General features: G+C 37.1%; 1 protein-coding gene across 4 annotated transcripts in view; it reads right to left on the bottom strand.

The window, feature by feature from the left end:
- Positions 1–1,770: 1,770 nt before the first annotated feature.
- Positions 1,771–24,426, bottom strand: part of ITPRID2 (ITPR interacting domain containing 2) — a 46,162-nt gene continuing 23,506 nt past the window's right edge. For 2 of the 4 annotated variants that reach the window (XM_058712299.1, XM_058712323.1), the window contains 10 exons: positions 23,442–23,514; positions 19,258–19,346; positions 16,435–17,643; positions 14,274–14,351; positions 14,067–14,194; positions 13,524–13,674; positions 12,371–12,436; positions 10,967–11,431; positions 3,704–3,821; positions 1,771–2,930 (listed from right to left, as the gene is read on the bottom strand). In XM_058712299.1, coding sequence (XP_058568282.1) covers positions 3,717–3,821; positions 10,967–11,431; positions 12,371–12,436; positions 13,524–13,674; positions 14,067–14,194; positions 14,274–14,351; positions 16,435–17,643; positions 19,258–19,346; positions 23,442–23,514 — 2,364 coding nt within the window. In that variant the 3' untranslated portion in view covers positions 1,771–2,930; positions 3,704–3,716. The remainder of the gene's footprint in view (positions 2,931–3,703; positions 3,822–10,966; positions 11,432–12,370; positions 12,437–13,523; positions 13,675–14,066; positions 14,195–14,273; positions 14,352–16,434; positions 17,644–19,257; positions 19,347–23,441; positions 23,515–24,426) is intronic. The other 2 variants (XM_058712307.1, XM_058712316.1) reach the window with 2 other exon arrangements.

Consider the following 24,426-nt stretch of genomic DNA (forward strand, 5'->3'; position numbering starts at 1 on the left):
TACATAACTTACTATAACTTAGATCCTCAGCTTTAATTAGAAGATAGAATGTTTCCTCTTCTCACTACCTAGAAGCTACCAGTTCTTTTCCAGAAGAAAAAAGAACCTATGCATTGGTTTTTTTATTATTTTTGTATTTTGTATTATTTGTACTATTCTTCCACAAGCACCACACACCCATCTGGACAGGTGAGGAGCACCTCTTCAGGAATCCCTCAAATGTACTTTTTCTTTACATTATTTTACACGCACTTTACTACATTTTCATTGTCCTCTAAATAAGTTGAAGTGTGTTGTAAACCTAAAACTGCTCTGAAAATATGTAGTTGTTTTTTTTTAAGTTGAAGATGGCCAGCTGAGCAAATAGTCTTAGCTGATGTAATGCATATTTTACATGTTACTGAAATTCAACTGAATGTTCTTAGAGGAACAATATGTCCTTCAAGTCTGAGAAGCTGCCCAATTTTGTCCATGGTATATCATTCACGGTGAGTCCCAACTTCCAAATCACCATTTTCAAGATTCTTTTTCGTCTATGCTTTCTTTGTTCAGGTTTTTAACAAAGTATGTGAAAGCTATAGACAACTTGGATTCTTAAAAACATTTCTTCATCGTGCACAGAGTAATTCAAACTCAGTTTATACATTCTGAATAACCTTTACTAATACTGATTATTTTAACCCCTTCCTTTCCACCTCCCATTCTTAAGACTTTACACAAACCAGGGGCACCTGGGTGACTCAGTCGGTTGAGCATCCAACTTCGGCTCAGGTCATGATCTCACGGTCCATGAATTCAAGCCCCACGTTGGGCTCTGTGCTGACAGCTCAGAGGCTGGAGCCTGATTCAGATTCTGTATCTCCCTCTCTCTCCTGTTCCTCCCCTGCTCACAATCTGTCCCTCTCTCTCTCTCTCTGTCTCTCAAAAATAAAGATTAAAAAAAAATTTTTTTTTTTAAAAGACTTTACACAAACCATTATCTTCTCGGTAAAGACTTCTTGGACCACCCAGGCTACACTCTGTCAAATTCCTTTCATGATTCTTCATATTTTTCATTTGGTACTTGTAAACTTACCTATATAAAAAAGATGCCCTGTTCTTCCATATAGTTTGTAGACCCTCTCTCATTCATTTCTACATAGCAGCAGCTAGCCTGGTGGCTTTTAAACACAAAGTTTTAAAATGGAGAGAAGAAAGATGAAACTCTAACGTGAAGTTTATTTTATTTCATTTATATGCTATATAAAATGATTCGCCCATTGGCTCAGTCTATTACTGCAACTGTTATATCTCTAATTTTATCAGATTCTGGGTATCTTGTATTGTCAGAGAGGAACTGTAAGTGGCTACAAAGCTGAATAGTGAAAAGCATTTATGCCTGTATTACTATGAATATGGGGTGTGTGGTTTATATGTATCATTATCAAAATCAACTAAATTGAATTAATTTGACCAAAGAACAAAATAATACTTTAATGTCTATTTTTTGGAGTTTAACAGTAATTTTTAAGGAAAGTTTTATTTGGCCTCAGATGGTAATCATTAGGACCACAACACTAGATGAGACCAAGAGGCATCAGTACAAGCTCTTTCTCCAGGGTGGTCTAGTCTTAGCTGTATTTTTCAAAGCTTCATAGAAGCCTCTTTAGGAAATGAGAACATTAACCTATTACCTATATGCTCCAGTTCTTTTGGACCTTATTTGTTACTCATCAAATCTAATCCAAATTCTTCAAATTATACTAAAAGAAAAGAAACTATTAAAAGACATTAGGCAAAATAAATACTTTATTGTTTTATTTTTAGAAATCAGCCTTTGTGTGATAATTCAAACATTTATAAACCTTCTAGATATTCTTTCAAAGAATATTGTTAACATCTCAACCACTTTTGATTAAAATTTCACACAAAGAAACAGAATAAGAATTGAAAATTATAAATGCTAAAGAAATAATTCCAATAAATTTCGTTGTTACTTTACACATTTATTTAATACATACAAAACCAACCAGGAAACCACTTTCCTTTTTTTGTCCCTAAAAACAAATAGTTCTCACTGGTTAAAACTGAATTAAAATCATCTATTTTGAGGAGAACAAATCTAAATTACTTTCATTTTGAAAAAAACAAAACAAAACCAGCTTATTCATTTCTATCCATTCAAGTCAAAGGCTCCATTATTTTGGCAATACTCTACTTAATTAGTCTAAAGGACAGAAGAAGAAACATCTCCTTATAGGAAGTCTGGACAATGCAAAAAGTATAGTGTTTAACATAAGGCATGTTTCCAAAAGAAAAATAGTACATAAGCTATAATAAAATTACATTTGTCTTGGTAAAGTAACAAGGCTTACAGTGTAAGAACATTAAGTAGTTGTAGGTAACCTCATACAATTCTATCCTACTGCTATTAGTAACCTCCTCAAGAATTAAGAGCAATTTTTACAACAGAACAGTTTTTTCTTCTTGGAAGTGACACTAATTAACAGCAGTGGAGGGAAAATCATTGGTTGCTTCAAGCTCTCAAAAAATGAATCAGTTATTGCACAGTAAATACCTCATAGAGGTCAGTGTTTTAAGAAGCTAGTCTGAAGAAATAGGTCATTTATAAGTTGGTTAAATCTGGAAGTTTTCAAGTTTTAAAATTAATTCTACATAGGGAATCAACTGGAAAATAGTGACATACAAATAAATATTAGGCTTTCCAAATGGCTATAATTTTGGTAGTTTAGAAAAGAAATAAAGTCAGCAAAGTGCCTAAGTTTCTATGTACGTTTTTAAAAAAGATATGCATAGAAGAAATAAACATTATACACTGTATACAGTAGCCCAGCTCAGCAGCAAGTATCTTCTGAAGCACAAGTAACACCTCCACCAGTGTCAGTCACTGATCACTCCAACATCACACAGCTAGCACGATCCATGCCAACCTTGCAAAAGAAAGAGAAGTGAACGTTAATCATGTTTGAAGTATCGTTGTTAAAAGGTTCTTCAAAAACAGGATGAGAATGTTCTATATACAGTATATGTATATAAACAGTATACACACATACACACACACTTTTAGACAAAAAAATTAAGAATCATACTAAGAATTTGTGATTAATTCTCAAAATGCTGGTCCATAAACTGTACACTGAAATAGCATTATAATCAATGCTATCAAAATAATACCCAGGTTTGAAAGTTCTGATTTTTTTTTCAAAAAATTTTTTTAATGTTTATTCATTTTTGAGAGCAAGAGACAGAATGCAAGCTGGGGAGGGGCAGAGATAGAGGGAGACACAGAATTGGAAGCAGGCTCCTGGCTCTGAGCTGTCAGCACACAGCCTGATGCGGGGCCTGAACTTATGAACCGGGAGATTACAACCTGAGCTGAAGTCAGACACTTAACTGACTGAGCCACCCAGGAGCCCCTGAAAGTTCTGATTTCCTCAATTCCAGTACTAATTTAAGTACTATAATGAAGTTTCAGTAAGATAACACACTATTAATAATCCCCTAGAAGTTATTATTATCAGATTTCACTCGCTTGCATTTCCAGTGCAAGGGGTTGTAGTTTTTCACACTGTAGGATACCATATTATATACATTAAAAGTTAAAATTTAGCCACAGAAACAGTCCTGGGTACTAAGAAAACAAAGCATTAAAAATAAGTAATAATTTATAATTGACTAAGCAAAAAATTTCAGAAAATGTTACCTATAAATTCCATTTAATGACTATCTTGCTTAGAATTAGATGCTTTACTTGAAGACACTGCTGCCAAAAGTCCACTTACAATTTCCCGTCTGATTTCCCCAACAATGGACTCTTTAATCTAGAACAGAAAAAGAGAAAAATGAGAACTCAACAATATGACCATAATCTACTTTTTTTGTTTTCAGAAAATCATAAACAGCACTTAATTCATACAGCCAGCTAAGCCACAGAGAAAACTATAGCCTTCATGTGAAACCCTCAGGAAATACAGAGATAGTGAGGAATCATGTCCATCTCTCCTCAAGCCCAGGTCAGACTGTGAGGTCACTGTGCAGTCTAGCATAACTCAGATAACTCCACTATGAAACATCACAATTCTTAAGTTAAAAACATTAAAAGTGTTACTCCATAGATTAAAAAACTTTATTTGCTTCATGACACAAAGTAACCCACAAGAACCGTTTAAACGTTAGATTCACTTTTATGTTTTTTATTAATGTCTATTTTTGTATGGTAATCAACAGTATACTCAAATGTTCTCATTGTTAAGAAAATTCATTAGTGGCAAAATAATATACAGGTATATTGCCCGTTTATACCAACTGAAGGCAAAGTATCTAAAGAAGTTAAATATTAGGATCTAACATCCACATCTGAAGTGGAAAGAAAAAATGAAAATTTAGTACAATTTATTTTAAAACATGAAAAACATCCTCTAAACAACCATAAACTAAAGAAATAAAAGTTTTCTTGGGGCGCCTTGGTGGCTCAGTCGGTTGAGCATCCGACTTCAGCTCAGGTCATGATCTTGCAGCTTGTGGGTTCGAGCCCCGCATCGGGCTCTGTGCTGACAGCTCAGAGCCTGGAGCCTGCTTCAGATTCTGTGTCTTCCTCTCTCTCTGCCCCTAACCCACTCGCATTCTGTCTCTGTCTCTCTCAAAAATAAACATTAAAAAAAATTTTTTTTTTAAAGAAATAAAGTTTTCTTTACTTGTATGGTAAGTTTGTCACCTGTCTAAAAACTTTGTTTCAGATAAGGATATTAAATCTTATTTTATTGTTGGAAAAGGCACATAGACCTAGGGACAATGATAATTCCATCAAGATTTTCTTGTCCAGATGCTCAAACGCTACACATGCCTATCCATGCCATTTTCTTTCTAATGATACAGCATCACCTCCAAATAGCTCTTTGTGAAGGCTTTAAATGTGGATTTCCTGAAATAAACTGATAATGTGTTCCCAAATTAGAACTTGAGACACTTTCAAACCAGCTTTTAAAAATTCTACATATCCACGGTTTCCTGTCAGCCTGATCTATTTCCTAAAATGTTCCTAAGTACATCCTGAACACATCTCAATTGAAGTCTTTCCAAGAATGGTTCTGTATTAATCTGTCATGCAAAACTGGTACATAATACATAGACTTATACAGAAGTATTCATAAAAAAATGCTCCTTAGTTACCAACCATCTGTATTGGAATATATTTAAATAAATACAAGATTCTTTTACCTCCTACCAATATTTCTAAACTTTAAAACATCATGAAAGTTTCTGACTTTCACAGTACTTGAGATTTATTTTTAAATGAGTACGTGTTGGATACAAATATTATGAAAACCAGAATCTCTTTGCTGCAATGTACTATATGCACAAACACAATGTGTTGAATCAGAACCTCTGCAAATGTGTATTTACAAAAGACAATAAGTAGCACAGTCTTCCCAGTCCTGTTATTCCATGCAATATGGTAATTTTATTAACTTTCCTTGTTTTGTTTTGTTTTTTTGAGAGAGCGAGTGAGAGCATGAGCAGGGGAGAGGGGCAGAGAGAGGACAGACAATCTTAAACAGGCTCCATGTTCAGCATGTAGCCCGATGCAGGGCTCAATCTCATGAACCTGATCATGATCTGAGCAAAAATCAAGGGTCGGACACTCAACCAACTGAGCCACCCAGATGCCCCCATTGTTATCATCCAAAAAAACCCCAAAACAAAAGCCAAAAAGTATTCTTTTCAAACCAAAATGTGTGCCAACATTTTTTGAGTAATGTCCAGTGCGGACATTACTAGAATAAAGCATAACAAAAGTGTGTTATAATCTGAATGGGCACAAAATAGATATTGTTTCATAAAATATTAAGAGGAAAAAATAAAAAGCGTTTAGAGAATAACAGACTTTAAAATACTAGGCCATGAAAAGTAAGGGCAATCTCAGATGATAGGACAGAGAACTGTAGCAAGAGCAGCTTGGATGAGAGGGGAGCAAGAAAGGAGTGCAGCTAACAGATGGTTCCTACCAGGGAGAAGGAGACTGGAACAGGAAGGGTGAGGCCAAATGGGGAGTGTCTGTGCTATGAGTGTTGTAATTCAGGGAGAGAACTGGGTCTCACTAATGTATCCCAGAATAAAGTAAGTGCTCCATAAATGAAAGCACCAATGAGAGAGAGAGAGAGAGAGGGAGAGAGAGAGAGAGAGAGAGAGGGAGAGAGAGAGAGAGAGGGGGGGAGAGAGAGAGAGAGAGAGGGGGAGAGAGAGACATCTGACACTAAAGGGAACAGAAAGTAGAAAAACAAAGGATTAGAGAGAAACCAGCACCGAAAACAACAAAATGCACTTAATAATATGCTGAAGGAAGAAGCATATGGACAAATAAATTAGCTCCAAAGTTTCGCATCCTACGGATTAGGAGTAAGAAAACTCCACTGGGATGGGAAAATTGCCTTTAGGAACACAATTTCCAGAAGAAGTGGCACAGGGGGAGGACAGATGTGAGTGAGATTAAGAAAAGAATGCTCACTGGCAATATAAGCAGAATGAATGCCAGTCTGAAGTGTGGGGTACTAACTACATCTACTCAACAGGCATCTACTAAGTGACTACTTCGGGGCAGCCATCAGACCACGTGATCACTACAAGAAGTTACACTAAGAATACAGACAAGCTATGTATTTACCAAAATACACATTTCAAGTGTGTTAGATAGACTGTAAGAAACATATAGGCATGAACCAAACCTAGGAACTTCATTCAAAAAGAACTCTCTAAAGAGAAAAGCAATCTATGTTTATTCTTTGATATTTAACTTCTGTTGATCTGCTTCTATGGGACATGCTCATTTATTCTATTAAGTAATCTTTTTATTTTTTTTAAGTATCAGGCCACTGATTACATACATCACAGACCACCTGGGCAAATTCTAAGACAGTGTAGTTTTCCCTCCAACAACATATACAATCTGTGAAAAATGGGTTACCTTTAACCTGACAAAAGCTTTGTTACTGAATGAGAATATTAAATATTTGTCTGAAAGGACTTTCAGAATTCTCTTTCAAAAGAATTCTGCTGTATTAACACATTATAATGAAAGCACACTTTTTAAAAACATCACAGATGGTGAAATGATGCAAATAAAAGCCTGACAGACATCATTGTTTTCATGCACCCATGAGTGCAGGAAGAAAACTTCCCTGTTAAGTGTCTCCCAAACATGCCTAATCCTCACCTGCAAAACTGTTCAACACAAGCTCAAATCTTGCTGTCCTGAAGAGCGGCTTTGTTAATGATGTCAGGGGCACAGAATTTACTGGAAAAGCAGAGTCTAATTTAATTTTCTTCGTGGCTGATATGATAGCTCTGACAAAAACTGGAATTCAGTACCATGTGTATTTAGGCAAAAAGATTATGGATTTGAAATGAATAGAACCAGGACTAATCTGAATTTTACATATTTTGTAAATAAAGTTGAACAGAACACCACTGTAACTGAGTTAAGATCGTATCAACGCAAATTACTTTTTTAAAATTATAAATGGGATTGGATTAACTTATTTAATAACATATGTTTTTAAAGCGCTTCAAAACAGCTTATTTTCTTAAGTACATCAATGTTCCTCTTAACACCGTGTTTGATCTATATAGTTTGCTTGATAAATCCTTATTTGTAAATAGCAAAAGGATAAATGTTAAGGCCAACGTCCTACAGACTCTGCCAAATTTTGAATAGTAACAAATTCTGAAAAATTCCTCAAACATTTGCCTTGCATGCCAATTTAAATGTCTTCAAAATCAAAAGATCGTTCTTATTTTATGGGAAGTTCTTATAAATGATTAAGTACTACTGTGGGACCAAGAAACAACCATCTTTTCTACATGCTGTGTTGTATCAGCCAAAGAATCAATGTTCTGGTCTAGGAATACCTTACTCCTAGGAAATTACTCACAGCACATATCAGGTCACCTGTTAACAAACAACTTTAAAAATGAGGACTCAAGTGTGCATTAAGGGAATATTTATGCCAAATGAGCAATATTAAGTTGAGTTTTCAAGGAAAACCTATTAGCTAAAGCAAGCTAAAAGGAACAAAAATACCACATTTCTAGAGAAAGAAAAAGTACCTTAAAACTTACTTCCTCAGTTAATTAATATAGTGTGGAGAAAAATAATTACTTAATTTTACTCGACAATTGATCTTTGATATTAAACATATAAATAAGAATGGATTATAATCATTTGCACCTAATGAGCAAGGTGGATGTACAGAGCTTGCTAAATGTTCACCAGGTACATACAATGAACTTATAAGAATTACGTTTACAGAACAAATCAATATCAAGAATTACAACCTTTTATATGTTTTTGTTTGTTTGTTTTGTTTTGTTTTGTTTTTAAGTAGGCCTCATGCCCAGCACAGACCCCAGTGCGGGTCTTGAACTCACAACCCTGAGATCAAGACCTGAGCTGAGATCAAGAGTCAGACACAACTGATTAAGCCACCCAGGCACCCCTAGGACCTTTTAAACTTGAAGTTGATAATTCATGTCATGAAAAGAAATTACAAACATGTAGTCTCTTCTGCTAGAATGCATATTTTTAAAATGTAAATTTGTCTCAACATGAGTTATTGAAATATTAGGAAAGTTGAGTATAATATAAATTTCATGTCTGCTTATATGTAGTTTCATCCATAAGAAACACGGGACGAATGCAGAGAACTGCACTCAGCTGAACACAGGAACAGAACACACAAAGTGCACACATAGAAACATCTACGAGCTATCTCAGGTCACTGTGTTAGGAGCCACACCTACCCACATCTGCTATTAAAACTTTCCGTTGGATTTCATCTTACTCTCCTCTGCTACTTTGCAACACCTCACAAGCTGCAATCCTTCCAAACCCCAGTTCTACAAGCAAATTTCAGGTATTTTTCAAGGTCAAGTACCATATTTATTGTAGTACTTAAATATTTATTAACCATTTCACATGTATACTATTGTGCTATTTTTGCTAGATTTCTATCTTTTTTAAAATATGTCACGTACAAAGTTTTAGTTATGCTTCTATTTTCCAAATAAGCTCTGTGGTTTTTTACTGCACCAATGTGCACAGCCCAACAATTTTTAGGAATATATATGTATGTGTGTGTGTGTGTGTGTGTGTGTGTGTGTGTGTGTATATATATATATATCTCATATCATAGCAAAAAAGACTGTATTTATTTTTAACATACTTCTCAAGCTACTATTATGCAGCTATGAATGATGGCACCCAATACACATGAACTAATCTCTGGACCCAGAGGATCAATGGCCCATTTGAGGGAAGAGTCTGGTCTGCTGCCACCATTCTTAACCTATAACCACTAGAAATTTGTTCTTTCTTACTCACGAATTAATTCCAAAAATACATTAGGCTCATATTGCTGAATTTATTGTAAATATGCAAATTAAAAACAAGTAGCCACTGACCCTAATTTCTCTGGCCCATTTTGACCTTTTCCATTTCTAAATTCTTAGTTCTTAAATACATTATACTACATGTTTTTCTGTGTAATTTTTGGATTGTTTCCTGAGTTAGTCTTGTTTGTCTTCCTACTAGTCTTTAAGCTTAAGAATTTCACATCATTCATTCATTTATTTGAAAGAGTGAGTGAGAGGACGAGAGCATAGGAGCGGAACAGAGGGGCAGAGACAGAGTATCTCAAGCAGACTCCACACTCAGCACAGAGCCTGAAACAGGGCTTGATTCATTGACCCCAGGATCACGAGCCAAGTCAAAATCAAGAATCAGATGCTCAACTGACTGAGCTACCCAGGTGCCCCAAGAATTTCATATCTTATATGAAATCCCTTTCAGAGCATATACTCATTAAGACTCTTATAAAATGATTTTTTTAAATGTATAGGCTATCTCCCCCTTTTAACTAATGGAAAGATCCTTTCTGATCATGTTTTTAATATATCAATGGTAAAAAAAATATATTCAACATGTGTTATTTTTATCCTGCGCATGCTACTGCATTTTGTTCCCAAGCACAGTGTATGTGGGAAGGAAAGGAAAAAAAATAAAACCATCAAAACTTTTGATCTGTAGTCTCATATTTTAAATGATATAGGGGCGCCTGGGTGGCTCAGTCGCTTAAGTGTCCAACTTCAGCTCAGGTCACGATCTCGCGGTCTGTGAGTTCGAGCCCCGCGTCGGGCTCTGGGCTGATGGCTCAGAGCCTGGAGCCTGCTTCCCATTCTGTGTCTCCCTCTCTCTCTGCCCCTCCCCCGTTCATGCTCTGTCTCTGTCTCAAAAATAAATAAACGTTAAAAAAAAAAAAAGATATATATATTACTCCTAATTGCCAGTTCCCAGTGCCTGAAACAGCTATTTTACTAATCTTCTCAATTAACTTTTGACCTCTGACTACTAATCTTCCTAACTTTTTACAGTCCTTGTAGTAACCTAGAACTATGGTTAAATGCTTCAGGTTTACACACTGTCACCCAGGATAAACCTTTTCCTTCTGTATTTCTATCTTTGAACAACTCATGTATCTTCCACATATCTCCACCCACTAAGCCAAATCAAATTCTTTATACAAATCACAACACTATTTTCTCATGTCAGTTGACATTACCCAGTGATGATTTTTAATCCTGGAAGAGATCTAAATCATAGTCCCTATTTTACAAATGTAGAAATAAGAGGTCTAAGAATTTTGTCACATGTTTAGATACTTTGAATCCTACAAACACTTTCTTCATCAGAGTGAATATAGAAAATTGCAATTATTTCACACTGGAGTATAAAATTTGTAGAAATGCCATTAAAACCCTATCTTAATAGACACGAGCTAGATCAATGGGAAAGTTCATTTAAAAGCTCAGAAAATTACTGAATACAGTGAATCAAAGCAGTATCTTATAATGTTCAAGTAACATTATTATCCAACTCATATCTCCAGATAAATTAGGCATAGATTTTACTCACCTCTCGTATGACTTGCTGCAACTCATCTTGCTCCACATTTTTATGCATTTCCTCAGTAGCTGGCATTAATGGGATTTTTCCATTTCCTTCTTCCACTGCAGATTTAGGTCCTACAGCCTCTGACGCTTCTTCAGCTGCACCAACTTCCTCAGAACTTTCCACATCTGGAGGTGTCTGCACAGAGCCCATTCTAGAAGGAGCAGTGGGCGTCAGGGCCACTGACGCTCGGAATACTTTCTTGCTTGGTACCAGATGGGTCTTGGGTTTGCCCACTGAGTCACTACAAGGTACTCCAGTTCTTCTATTAGCATGAGAGGGACCAGAACATACAGAAGAGGACTCTGATGTTGCTTGGGAGAAAACGGATTCTGAGCTTTCTCCAGGAGGAATTTCAAATGCCATTTCTCCAAGTCCCATGCCTAATTCAGACTTCAGATAGGACTGTTCCCGCATCAGTTCAGTGACCTGGAAATCAGAAAAATTGCAATTCTTCTCTCTTGAAATTAAGACTGGTAGTTAAAAGAAGATTAAAATTCTAGCTGTGATGACTGCCAGAAATCACTTAGCTTGTAAAGACATGATTCTAATTCAATCATTTAGGAACTAATCAGTTGCATTTGCAACAATATAGGAAAATATAAATTTATGGTGAGATAAAACCATGAAGTATGTAACTGGACTATACAGGTGGATGAAATTTTACTTGTTACCACATGGTATCCAAATTACTTGTTAAGGAATAGTAAAGAAAAACAAAATAGCTACTCATAATGCTTCTGCCCTCAAATTAACCAATTTCTTTAAAAGATAATAAAAATTTGGGGCTCCTGAGCAGCTCACTTGGTTAAGCGTCTGACTTTGGCTAAGGTTGTGATCTCATGGTCTGTGAGTTCGAGCCCTGCATCGAGCTTTGTCCTGACAGTTCAGAGACTGGAGCCTGCTTCGGATTCTGTGTCTCCCTCTCTCTCTCTGACCCTCCCCTGCTCGCGCTCTGTGTCTCTCTGTCTGTCTCTCTCAAAAATGAATAAACGTTAAACAAATTTTTTAAATATAATAAAAATCAGACTTTTGTTCACAAAGTAGTCATCTTACAGATCCAACTACCTAAAGGACCCGTAATCAGACTGTGAAAGCATATTTCCCCTGCAGCATAAACACTTTTTATACTGCATTACTTCCTTTACACCATAAAGATAAATCACTATTGCAATTAACTAGCTTTCTACTAGTGGCCTAATATGGCAATAGACTTTCACAAGTGCCAAACTCCCTTCCAATAAATTTAGATAATACCTATTTCTGTATGTAAAAACAAAAAACATTTCACATACACTAGGAAAACTGTGTGTTTATGAAATGTTTTATCATTCCCTTCCCCAGTGATTTGAAAGGAGAGAGGCTTACTGGTTCCATTACATTCAATGGAGAAGGGCATGACAAGTTATCAGCGCTTCTACTGCCACACATTCCCTGGAAAAATAAGAACAATATATATATATATATATATATATATATGTATATATGTGTGTGTGTATGAATAAATTTTTTTTTCAAATTGCAAGTGTTCCATAATAAAATGAATTGGCTAATTATTACCCTGAAACATTCCTTTATGTTGCAAAGGTCACTCTCAACATGGCACCCTATAAAATGTGTTATTATGACTAAGTGCATAAAAGATGTTCTGGTTCTCCACTGTCACCAACACACATTTCTCAGAATAATGGATTGAAACATTTTATGGAAAAAGATATTCATCAATGATAAATAATACTCTTATTCTATGCTACTCTTATTCTACATATACACATGTAATACACACACATTCTTATTCTACTCCATATGTGTGCATATGCATATGTATGTACGGAATCATTCACTGTTAACAAAAACAACTGTGTTGTTCAAATAACAAAGAGAAAAGCTCACAATTTCAACATTTCAAAACAATGCATTTTATGACTGCAAAGGTCATAGCAAAAATAATCCAATGCTGAAGTTTAAATTTCATGGAAAGAAACATTAGAAATTTGAACAGTGATACAAAATAAAGAGTGTTTTATTTTCTTGGCTGTATACATGTTTTTTGCCTTTAAAAAGATCTCATCTGATTCTGTAAAAACCATAAAGACTGGAAAAAAATCCAAAATAAAGGAAAAATTTATAGGGAATAGTTATTTACTCAAAGGCAAAAAAAGCTGAGTGAAATATATGTTTATGTTCTTGGCAGTTAGTTACATGCAGTGATTAAAATCTATATTAGTCATGTGTTAATCCACTATCATTTTTCTTCTAAAACTAAAAAATTTTGTATTGCTCCTTATTATTATTAAGAAAATATGATTAACAATTTTCAATATATTTCTAAATACACTAAATATTTAAGAGAAGAATCACAACTTGTACATTCAACTGATTTGTGGGAAAGGATCCTTAAACATTCCATTTGCCTCACTGCCATTAAAATAAGTGGTTTTACATTAAGGCATTTGCCCTAAACTGTGCGGCCCGTGGTAAGTCCTAAGTGAAATCCGCTGGCAACCCCCACGGCACCTACCGCAAGAGCTGAGGCGCGGAAGGGAGAGGGCATGCGCACAGCACGGAACTGCTCCTCCAGGCCCAGCAGGCGCTCCTCCAACTGCAGCTCCAGGTCCTGAAGCTCCATTCGGACTGAATTCCTCAGACTCTGAAGCTGATCAACTTCATACCTGTCAGTACAACGATAGGCACAAGGTTGAAAAGAGCAGTTTGGAGATTCACGTTCACAACTCTCTCACAAACTGCTAGAAGGTACTGAGATTGCAAGTTCTGAAAATTAGCACAACAGTGACTGCCACAGGTGGGACCAGGAGGACAAATGGTCTTTCTTCCTCTACCCTCTCTCCCAAACAGTGAACAAAGATTACAACCACCGTCTTCCTCAATACATGGAAAGCGGTTTCATTAGTAAGACACTCTGCCTAATTTCACTTACAGGAGTTCACAAAAAAAACGGTACACAGCAGTAGGCATAAAATCCAGCTTAAAAAAAAAAGGCTGATGATGCTTTTTCAGAATTAAAAGTATTTTGAGTTACATTAAGACAAAATGAACTTTTTACCTTTCCTCCTCGGTCATATGATGATAAACCATGGTTTGCTGACGTAGCATTGCCAACTCTAAATCCATCATTTGCGTCCTAAATAAATTCAGGCTCCGCCTCATTACCTGGAGCTCCTGAAAAGTATTCTAGAATACAATATGACAAAGTTATACTTCTAAATCAGACAAAAAACTTTGTAACACAAAAATCTAAATAAGCACTTACTTCATACAGAGGTAGAACAGATGATTTCTGAGTACTATATGGAGCAGCAGCAAGATCGGGTCCTCTCGTCACAGGGTACTTCAAAAAAGTAAGAGTCTGATTACAAATCAGTGTTAAAGTGCTTACCTCCAAATTATCTAAGGTGTTAAAAAGGTGCAATTGGGGGTCTATATATAGTTCTCTTGGAGACAACAACAACAACAACAACAACAACAACAAAAAACCAAAACCCCACTTCATATTGTAAGGAGGAACCAAATACCTCAGTCCCCAATGCTACCTATATTACTCCTATCTGTCAGGTAGAAGTCTGTCTATATGGAACAAAGAAGAGGCAAAGAAACAGGTATATTTCAAATCTACATCTTACGGGACTTCCCTCTTGCCTTGAGAAAGAAGAAAACAAACAAAACTCAAAAATGTAGAAGCAATGGCAGATTCGGATTATAGGAAATTACTGAGTTGGCTGGCCAGAGTAGCAGGCAGTCATCATACTGCTCACAGACATTTGAGCATCTACTGTGTGTCATTATTTTAGACAGTGAAGAAAAAAGACAAAAGAAAGCACAAAAGGCATTCCCAGCCTTCAAATGTTTTCACAGTGCAAGGGAAAAAAAAAAAAAAGGGAAGTGGGAAAAAACTTTCCCTTTCCCATTCTCTGTTCACAGAGCAATGTTGGGGTGGGGGAGGGGAGTGCAGTGATGGAAACAAACAAAAATCTAGATTAGGTGAATGATCCTGGCACTGATGACACCTGAGCTGAGCCTTAACAGGAAACAGGCCTTGATCAGGCAGAGAAAGGCAAGGGCAAGGGACTCCAGGTTAAAACAAACAAACAAACAAAATCAGTGGCATTTGTAAAGACAGACACAGGAACGCACACCTATTTAAAGAACTGCACGCAGTCCAACACAGCTGGAGCACACGCATGAAGAACGAGACTGGACAGATAGTCAGAGACAAGTCATGAAGAGCATCTGTCTACTGGGGGGGTGGGAGGTGGTGAGAAGATTATTTAGCTGAGTTACTGATGGGACACCCAAGAGGAGCAGACCACATGTAGAGCAGCTGGTCTAGAAAGGTGCACCATCAAAGCGTAGGTGGGTTGAGCCCTGGAAACCCTGTGCTTCACGTAATTACAGCTGGAGAGTTAGGTATCTCACAGATTTTTATAAGGAGGAAGAAAAAATACCCACATTCTGGTCAGACCGGGAGAAAATCATTAGGTGACCATCCTCATGAGGATAAAATCTGTATTTAAAAGAAAGTATACTTTGCCACTTAATAAGTTGCAAATTTGATTTTGCCTTTCCTAGTGGCATCCTTCCTATGATGTCATCATAAGAGATCTATTATATACACTGTAAACCTCCTGACTCCTAGCTGAACTCTGTGATCAGGACATTACACTGTCATTTTCTTTATTTCCTCAAACTATCTAAACACAAGTAGAGTGGAGACAGATTTAGAAAGGCAAACCTAAAGACAATTTGTTTTCAAAGCTTTTTTGGAAAATTTTTTGCAGCCCACCAACATATCTGAGCGCAGTAATTTTAAAAGTGACAAGACAGACTATTTTTATTCAAATTCACACTTTACCTGATTTTTTTTCTTTTCTGGGGCAGTTCCAGTCTTTGAACCCAGTGGAAGCAGACTAATTCTGTGCCAGGAGACCAGCATCAGGAGTCAGTAGATGAAGGGGGAAGCTTAGACAGCTATGAGCAGAGCCAGGGGAACACACGGCGACACAGAGGTCGAGAGAAGGAAAGCTTAGAAAGGAAAGAGGCAGTAAACATGATCAAACGGCAGAGAAAGGGAGGCAGCATTTGAGAGGGAAGATTTTTTAGTAATAGGTACAACCTGACTTAAAAAAAAAGACAATGGAGGATAGGCTAAAGAAGGGAGGTTACCTAATGAGCAAAATCTCTTCTCCAGAAGAGAGAGAGATTATGAGCAGAGAAATTAACCTTGTTCAGGATTAATTATAGCTTTTCCCTTAAGATAGGAGGGAAGAATACAGGAGGAGGGCAGGTTCAGAGAAGTTTAGGCATGTAAGAAAATGAGGCTGAGGTGGTTCATGCCTGATGGGACTTTGCTTCTTAGTGAATTAAAAGGTGCTCAGATCAGTAAAAGAAAAAAAAACATTTTTTCCCCCTCATACCTGTGAAAGATTCTGCAGTGAGTTTCTAATATCATGCAATACTCTTCGCAACTGCATTTCAATGGCGGAAGGGGGGTTCACAGAGCACGCTCGGTAAGGGTAGGCAGCATGTCGATGCGAGTTAGGACACCCGAAAGGGGTAGTGAAGGCACTACAGGTGGCACCTGATATGTTGGGAACACTGTGAGTGCTCAGAGTTCTCATGTGCTCACACAGGGGCCTCTCCTGCCACTCCGAGTGGGCAGAGTGAAGAGAACAGGTGGACTGAGATACTGGTGCCGGAGCATAGAGCGAACAGGAAGGAGTCCTTCGATGATGGCATTCCTCCAACCGGTTCACCTCGCTCTGAGAGGCTTCTTCTTTCTTCACAGATGATGGAGAGATGAAAATAGTGGATTTAACTAAAGACTGACCATCGTGCTCAATCACCTCTTTTTCTAATTTCTGTTCCTCTTCAGGTGTGTACTTGTAAGTGAAGGACGGTGGACTGCATCTGGTCTCTTTTCCTGGGGACAACCGAACATTGACAGAGGATACGACTCTTACCGGGCTCAATAAGGTTGTTGGTAAAGACTGAGACCTTCTTAGAGGATAGCCAGCTTTTGCAAACAAGTACCTTTGTTTTAACAGATCTTTCGATTTTATCAAGCTACGCCCTACTCTCTGATTAGACAGACTGCAAACCTTCATTTGAGCTCTTTGCAAAGCGGTATTAACTCTGTCCACAGAAGAGGGAGGCCCAGTTGTATTTTCCGAGCTCTTCTCACTGCATCTAGCTTCAATGGAAGCCAGTGATTTGAGAATATGGTGTGTGGTATACTGGGCAAATTCACATTCACTGCTTTTATCCACATCACTTTCGGCACTTGCTTCCCCCAGCAGATCCACTGGCTGTGCTGGAGACAAATCCTCTTTCACTTCAGTAATTGCAGTAATGTGGTCCCCTCCCCCACAGGGGGACTCTGTGTTCCCTGCAGGCTCAACAGTCTCGCACTGGGGGAAATTCTGGCTATCTGACCTTCTATCAGCAATTGTTGCTGCCTTCTCTCTTCCCTTCTGAAGAGGGATCAGAGACTCCTCCTCTGACTCATGAAAATAAGGCTGGTCTTGTGCTGTTGGTGTGACAAGGTCTTCACCAAATGAGGTGACTGTTGTCTCACTGTCACAACTGTCGGCACTACTCCCCATAGCCTGCAAGGACTCATGAACCTGTGAAAGGAAATGGGTGGAAAAATGGAGAATTTGGATAAGAGGGATCACTAACAAAATGCCAAACTGATATGCCGTTTCTATACTTTCAGGGTCTCCACCTTGGTGACGGCCCTGGTGCTGCTCAAAACTGTGTTTTACTGCCCCTAGTCAGCAACTCCTTCACTTTCCCACAAAGCTTATTCCAGACCTTTACTATTTACCTCAGGTCCCCTTTTCAGCACCCATTTCCTTTTCTTCCAACACATGACACTGAGTTACTGAGAAGATGGACCGAAATTTCTTAACTTTCTTCCCCAACACCTACAAATGTTCCCCTACCTCTCCCTGCCATTCCTTCCTCTCTGTTCTGAAAGGAAATTGGCTTTTTTTCAAAGCAAATCCTCCAGTCTATACGTCTGATCACATCCTCTCCAGGACTGTGGTATTTCTGCACAATTTTATCCCAGATTTTTCTGCATCTGTCTTCTTAGAGCTCCTTCCCTTAGCCAAACAACTTTCCTGAGTCATCCCCCTTTGAAAAAGACACAAAGACCTATCACCCTTATTTGAAAAAAACAGTCAACATCCGTACCTTCTTTTCCTTATCACTTTACTCTGCCCTCATGCTTCTGCCTCATTTCTTACCTCAAAACCACTCACTCAACCACTCACCAGAAAGCTGAATTCTTATCTTTCTATGCTCACGTCCACAGATTTCCTTTTAAAAAACGCTCTCCTCCAACTCCCAGTTGTTCTGCCCACTGGATTATTCTTTCTGAGTCTCCTTAAACACTTCTCGTCTGTGTGCCCCTCAGGTACTATGTTCCTGGAGGCTCTTGTGGGTTCTCTTTTTCTCTTACCTCCAATTTTCTTTAAAGTTTGCTCCTAGATATTTTAGACAATTTCAAAATGCTTCTGTACCTTCGCATACAAGGGCTCCATATGTTACACACACAGAGTATAAACTCCTTAAGGATAAAGATGTGCCTGTTACCTGGGTTATCTAACACACTCCACCATTAAAGTCATAGAATATCCAGAAAGCTATGTAACACAACGTTAGCTATTAAATAAACAAACAAACTGAAGCAATAGTGGGAAAATAGAAGAAAAGTATCAGACAGAATAATGATCAAAATAACCTCTATTTCCTGAAAGTCAAAAAATAAAGGAGGAGGAACTCTCTTTGTTTTTAAATGTTCAGTCAGAGAGGGGGCATCTGGGTGGCTCAGGTGGTGGAGTGTCTGACTCTTGATTTTGGTTCAGGTCATGATCTCACAGTTCGTGAGACTAAGCCCGCATCAGGTTCCATGCTGACAGCACAGAGCCTGCTTGGGATTCTCTCTCGCTCCCTCTTTCTCCGCCCCTCCCCTGCTTGCATTATAGACTCTAAGTAAATAAATAAACATTTTAAAAAATGTGTCAGTGCTTAGTCAGAAAGAGATGCAGAATTAGTGAAAACTAAAACCTGTAATCAAATGCTTAGATAACACCTACGTCCTGGAGTTTTATTCTTACTGTCATTTGAAAAATAAAGATTATACAGATTCAGTCTTGAAATATATAGGTAGTGAAAAATCACCTAAATAGGAAGAAGTTGATCAGAGTGCCTACTACAATGGAAATTTTTACCTGAAGATGACTGAGGGAGAGGCAGTCTGTCGAATCTTCAGCAAAGCCACTGCTGTCAGAGTGTTGACTTGCAGTACGTAACAAATGATCTATCAAAAGACATGCAGTTAGGGCAGAACTGCTAAATAGGACTTCACTGGAAAGAAGGTCTTACAGATATCTAATTCCTGATACATGTCTGATACGTATTGATTCCTTCTTAGAAAAATATGCATCACTTATGCAAAATGTGGCTTCAAAGCACAGAAGGCAGCTTGAATTCAACCAAAAACTGAATCACATCTATCAGAAATTCTGTGTTCAGTTGCTAATTAAGTTCCGGTTTTAATATATTTTGGTATAACCAATTAGTTTCCTATCCTTGGAGGACAACTGGCTGAAAACAAGAACCACACTGATAAAAACAGGAATCCCAAAGGAAGCCACTTCCTTTATGTAAATATGTAGATATTCAGCAGGTGAAATTCGAAGTTTAAATGTAGTGTGCAAAAAAGTTCTATTATCTTCCTAATAACAAAATAAGAATATACTTAAGGTGCCAATAAATTAAATAATTTGCAGGCAAGAGTACTTAAATGTTTCTGATGTTTCAAATGATGCAAACATTTGTAAGTCATGAAACAATGATTTCATAACAATTGCATGAAACTCAAATAGGTTCAACTGATACATGTTGTTAATCTTAAAGAAACCCTGTTTGCTTTTTGGCCTAAAAACTCTAATTCCTGGTTAGTATAACCTGAAAACACTTTTTAAAATAAAAAGGCCACCTAAGCACAGCAGATCACATGGCCATCCACACTGCAAGTTTGGGAGAAACTTTTTATCTATAACATTTACTAAGGGAGAAGCTTCATGACAAGGTCAAGTTTTGCAGAACTTCAAAAGCATCAAACTAGGGGCACCTGGGTGGCACAGTTGGCTAAGTGTCCAACTTTTGATTTTGTCTCAGGTCATGATCTCATGGTTTGTGGGACTGAGCCCCATGTTGGGCTCTACTGATAGCTTGGAGCCTACTTAGGATTCTCTCTCTCCATCTCTCTGCCCTTTTTCAGTATGCATGCATGCTCTCTCTTTCTCTCTCTCAAAATAAATAAATAAATAAGCAAGCATTAAAAAATAAAAGCATCAAGCTAAACAAAGTGTGTTTTACCAAAAACCTGATAATATGTTTTAATAAAATCCAAAATCAATTAAACTTTGCCTCACTTTGAAAAATATCCCACTTGTAGCTTCAGGTTTAATCTAAGAGTATCACAGAATGGCGTAATTTTTTCCCATCATAATTTAGAAAAATTCTGTAATATTGCTTTGAAGTGAACAAAATTGTATAATGACATATAAAAAATTGATCCATACCTTTGATAGGCCTAGGTAAACTGGAACAATTGTGAAACTGAACTGGAATGAGCTGTTACCATAGGTACTAATTATGCATTATATCAACTGAGAGAATGATTAACATCTTAACGTCACAGTAGTTATCACCATAATTATGTGTTTGCATGTCTTTTTTTAGACTATGAGTCTTCTGAAGACAGAAACCTCATTTATTCTATTTTGTATCCCAGTACCTAAAACAATTAAACAATAAATAAATGTATACTGAATGAAACAATAACTTTCTTTTTATTTTTTTCTCATGTTTTTTATTTATTTATTTATTTATTTATTATTTTTTAATATGTGAAATTTATTGTCAAATTGGTTTCCATACAACACCCAGTGCTCATCCCAAAAGATCCCCTCTTCAATGCTCATCACCTACCCTCCCCTCTCTCCCACCCCCCATCAACCCTCAGTTTGTTCTCAGTTTTTAAGAGTCTCTTATACTTTGGCTCTCTCCCACTCTAACGATAACTTTCTTTTTAAAGCAACAATAAAATTTAAAAAGTCCCTTAAAGGATTTAGAAGTGAAATTGCCTATCATGTTGGGCAAAGGGCAGTGGCTGGAGCCCAGGGAAGCCAGTGATTAGCTCCGCTCAGGTCAGTTTTATCTGTTGCGGAATACAGTCTATGCTGAGTTCACCTCTGTGGTTGTTAGCCTTGAGTTCACATAGACTAGGTCAGATTACAGCCTACTCAGCCTTCACAGCAGGAGTTGGGCTGTGGAAAGAACAAGGAGGCCTGGGTTCAAGTTCCTACTTTATCATAATAAGCAGTGACTTCTCTCCTTCACAAAACAGAATAATCCTTCTATCTCACAGGGCTACTTCAGGAACTAAGTAGGGTGTAGGCGAAACTATTCTGTAAACTGTAAATCACAACCTATGTTCTTTAGGCAGGTATTTCACAAAAAACACCGTTCTCCACAGAAAAACGTGGAATTAAAAACAATCAGACCTCTGTCCTAACTGAAGAGATTTAACACTATTTCTAATTAAAAACGAGGATGTTAGAGCAAAACATTAAAGTGAGAACAAAACAAAACCTAGAATTTGTGTTTGTCCAATATCATAAAGAAATAGAACAGAACACCTGTACACTCTGCAGGACTAAAGAAAATTTGTACCTCTTCTATAATAAGGAATAAGCTTTCAACATAGCTTAGTGAATGTTAGTTGTGACAAGAGTTGAGTCACTAAACTTCTCTAGACTTAAATCCCAGGACTGGATAGGAGAATTAAGATCACTCTAACTTCAAAAGCCCTATCATTAAGGTGCAAGTATTTTTTTTTATATATACATGTACTACATGCACTATAGTGCATATATGTATAGTGCACTATATGTACTAAACTTGTGAAATGAGTATTTTACCAGTGATTCTAATTCTGTAATTATAATTAATCAAAGATACTTCCATATCACACTATCAAAACTTGATAGAAGCGATGCTTAAAAATGATGAAAACGCTATATTGTTCCCTCTCCCTCTCATGTACACACGAAATGATTTTACTGTTAATTTATAAAAATGTGATTCATAAAAATGTTAACACTTTTACATATGCCACCAGAAATAAGAGACCTCTTATTGGTAAGAGGAAGAAACTCAGATGTGGATACAAACCACATTCTGTTTTTTTCTACCACAAGGAGCTTGCTCTTGAAAGATCCTGAAGTATTTCTACGGTTTTTAATCCCTTTTTTGACACAAGACAAACTGCTTTTTCTAATGTACCCCTTGTCAACCTATCCAAAGGAAAAAATTCTTGATGGCTGTGAAGCCTGCCTTACAGCTCAGAAACACATACATACATTTATGGACTTAAAAAGGGGACAAAGAACAGGAAAGCTCATTTTGTGTCCAACCAGAACTGTAGTGATCTAGTGAGACAGGAGCACTTAGTACCACGATGCAATAAAAGAAAAATTATATGCAAATTCTCTCTTATGAAGTCATTTCAGAGATCAGAAGAGAACAAACATGCAATTTCCTATTCCAGGAACATACATATGATCCTTTGTTTAAAAAAAAAAACAAAAAAACAGGGTGGTTCAGCATGTGTAAAGCTTTAAAAATAAACAGCCACCTTCAGTGGCCACTTTAACTTCTTTCCTTCCTCTCTCCTTTTCTCTAAATCTCAAAAGCTTTGTGATTTTAAACATCAGGCAAGTTTTTCTTGTTGCAAATTAAAAGTGAAAGAAATGAATTCAAAGGCTCTTTGGTCAATAATTAATAATTCAAGAGAAGAATGGTATCTGCAGACACTCACCTTTGATCCATAGTTTAAATTGAACTTAACTAGCTTTAACCACTACTGAGAGATGGGTATTTTTTTGCCAGAGGCATATGCATGTTTAGTAGCCATGTTTAAATCATGGAGCCATGTTTAAATTTAAACATTAGGAGCCATGTTTAAATAATGAAAGGCAGAGGTGGATAATACAAGTGTATATTTCAATCATAACCACGTTAAAAGCAGGCCTGAATCTGTTGCTCTATCACTTCCCATCTAGCCCTTAGGCAGAGCTGAAGAACAATTAGAGTGCACAGAACTGCATTTCAGGATAAGCAAACAAAAATTATTTTATGGGCACAAAAGTCTTCAAGAAGATACAAAAAATTCTATAACCAAAGTATAATGAAGCGCCCATACCTGGATGCTTAAGGTTAAGCATCATAACCTTCTTTTCCACTAACAGGTACTCAAATACTGATAGGTAAACCCCTTTTCCAAACCAATGAATGACACACTTTGGTAATGTGCTTGGGAACTAGTGGACATTAGTCAACTTACCTCTTTTTGACTTGGTGAGACCTAGCTGGTAAGCGGCTGGAACATGAGGAGCTTCTCCCTCAGTACTCTGAACCTAAAAACAGTTTTAAGTAGTTACAACTTGAAAAATCTATGATGAAGAATAATACCTCTTGATAATTACTTATTAAACAAATCAACACAACTAAAAGGGTATCAAAACTTTGTATTTAAAAAAGGCAAAACATCTTATCTCAAAATTGTGAGAGTGTCTGACATCTCAATTTTACAGTCTATTTTCCAGTTAACAATAGGACTGAATGTCTGTAGCTAGCAATGAAAAATGACTACATGTGTAAACTACTTCATTTAAAAAATTTGCTATTAAATAAAAAATTGACCCCTAAGAAAAAGTTTTTCTGTAAATGTTAAACTTCAAAGTGTAAGGCCAATCCTGGGAGAAATGCCAATAACTTTGCAGCAGACCATGACTGACACACAGCTGAGGCAACTACAAGTCTTGTATCTTTAAAAAAATGCATATTATGCTCCCATTAGAAAAGTTTGTAAGATCCCCCAAATTCTGAGTTATGAAAAACCACTCTTGTATACAACTGCTTTGTCCTAACATAAATGGTCTTTTAAGATATAAACTAGGAGTTCCAAAAAAAAAAAAAATGTTTCATTACAGAACTAAACTGTTGAAAGATCTTCCATAAATCCTCCCTGAAAACTATATTCAGAGAAGATATAAACCAAAAAAGTTTTCTTTTTAAATATTTTTTTTTTTTCAACATTTTTTATTTATTTTTGGGACAGAGAGAGACAGAGCATGAACGGGGGAGGGGCAGAGAGAGAGGGAGACACAGAATCAGAAACAGGCTCCAGGCTCCGAGCCATCAGCCCAGAGCCTGACGCGGGGCTCGAACTCACAGACCGCGAGATCGTGACCTGGCTGAAGTCGGACGCTTAACCGACTGCGCCACCCAGGCGCCCCTTTTTTTTTAAATATTTTTTTTTCAACATT

Source organism: Neofelis nebulosa, chromosome 2 (assembly GCF_028018385.1).
Source record: "Neofelis nebulosa isolate mNeoNeb1 chromosome 2, mNeoNeb1.pri, whole genome shotgun sequence".
Classification (NCBI taxonomy): domain Eukaryota; kingdom Metazoa; phylum Chordata; class Mammalia; order Carnivora; family Felidae; genus Neofelis; species Neofelis nebulosa.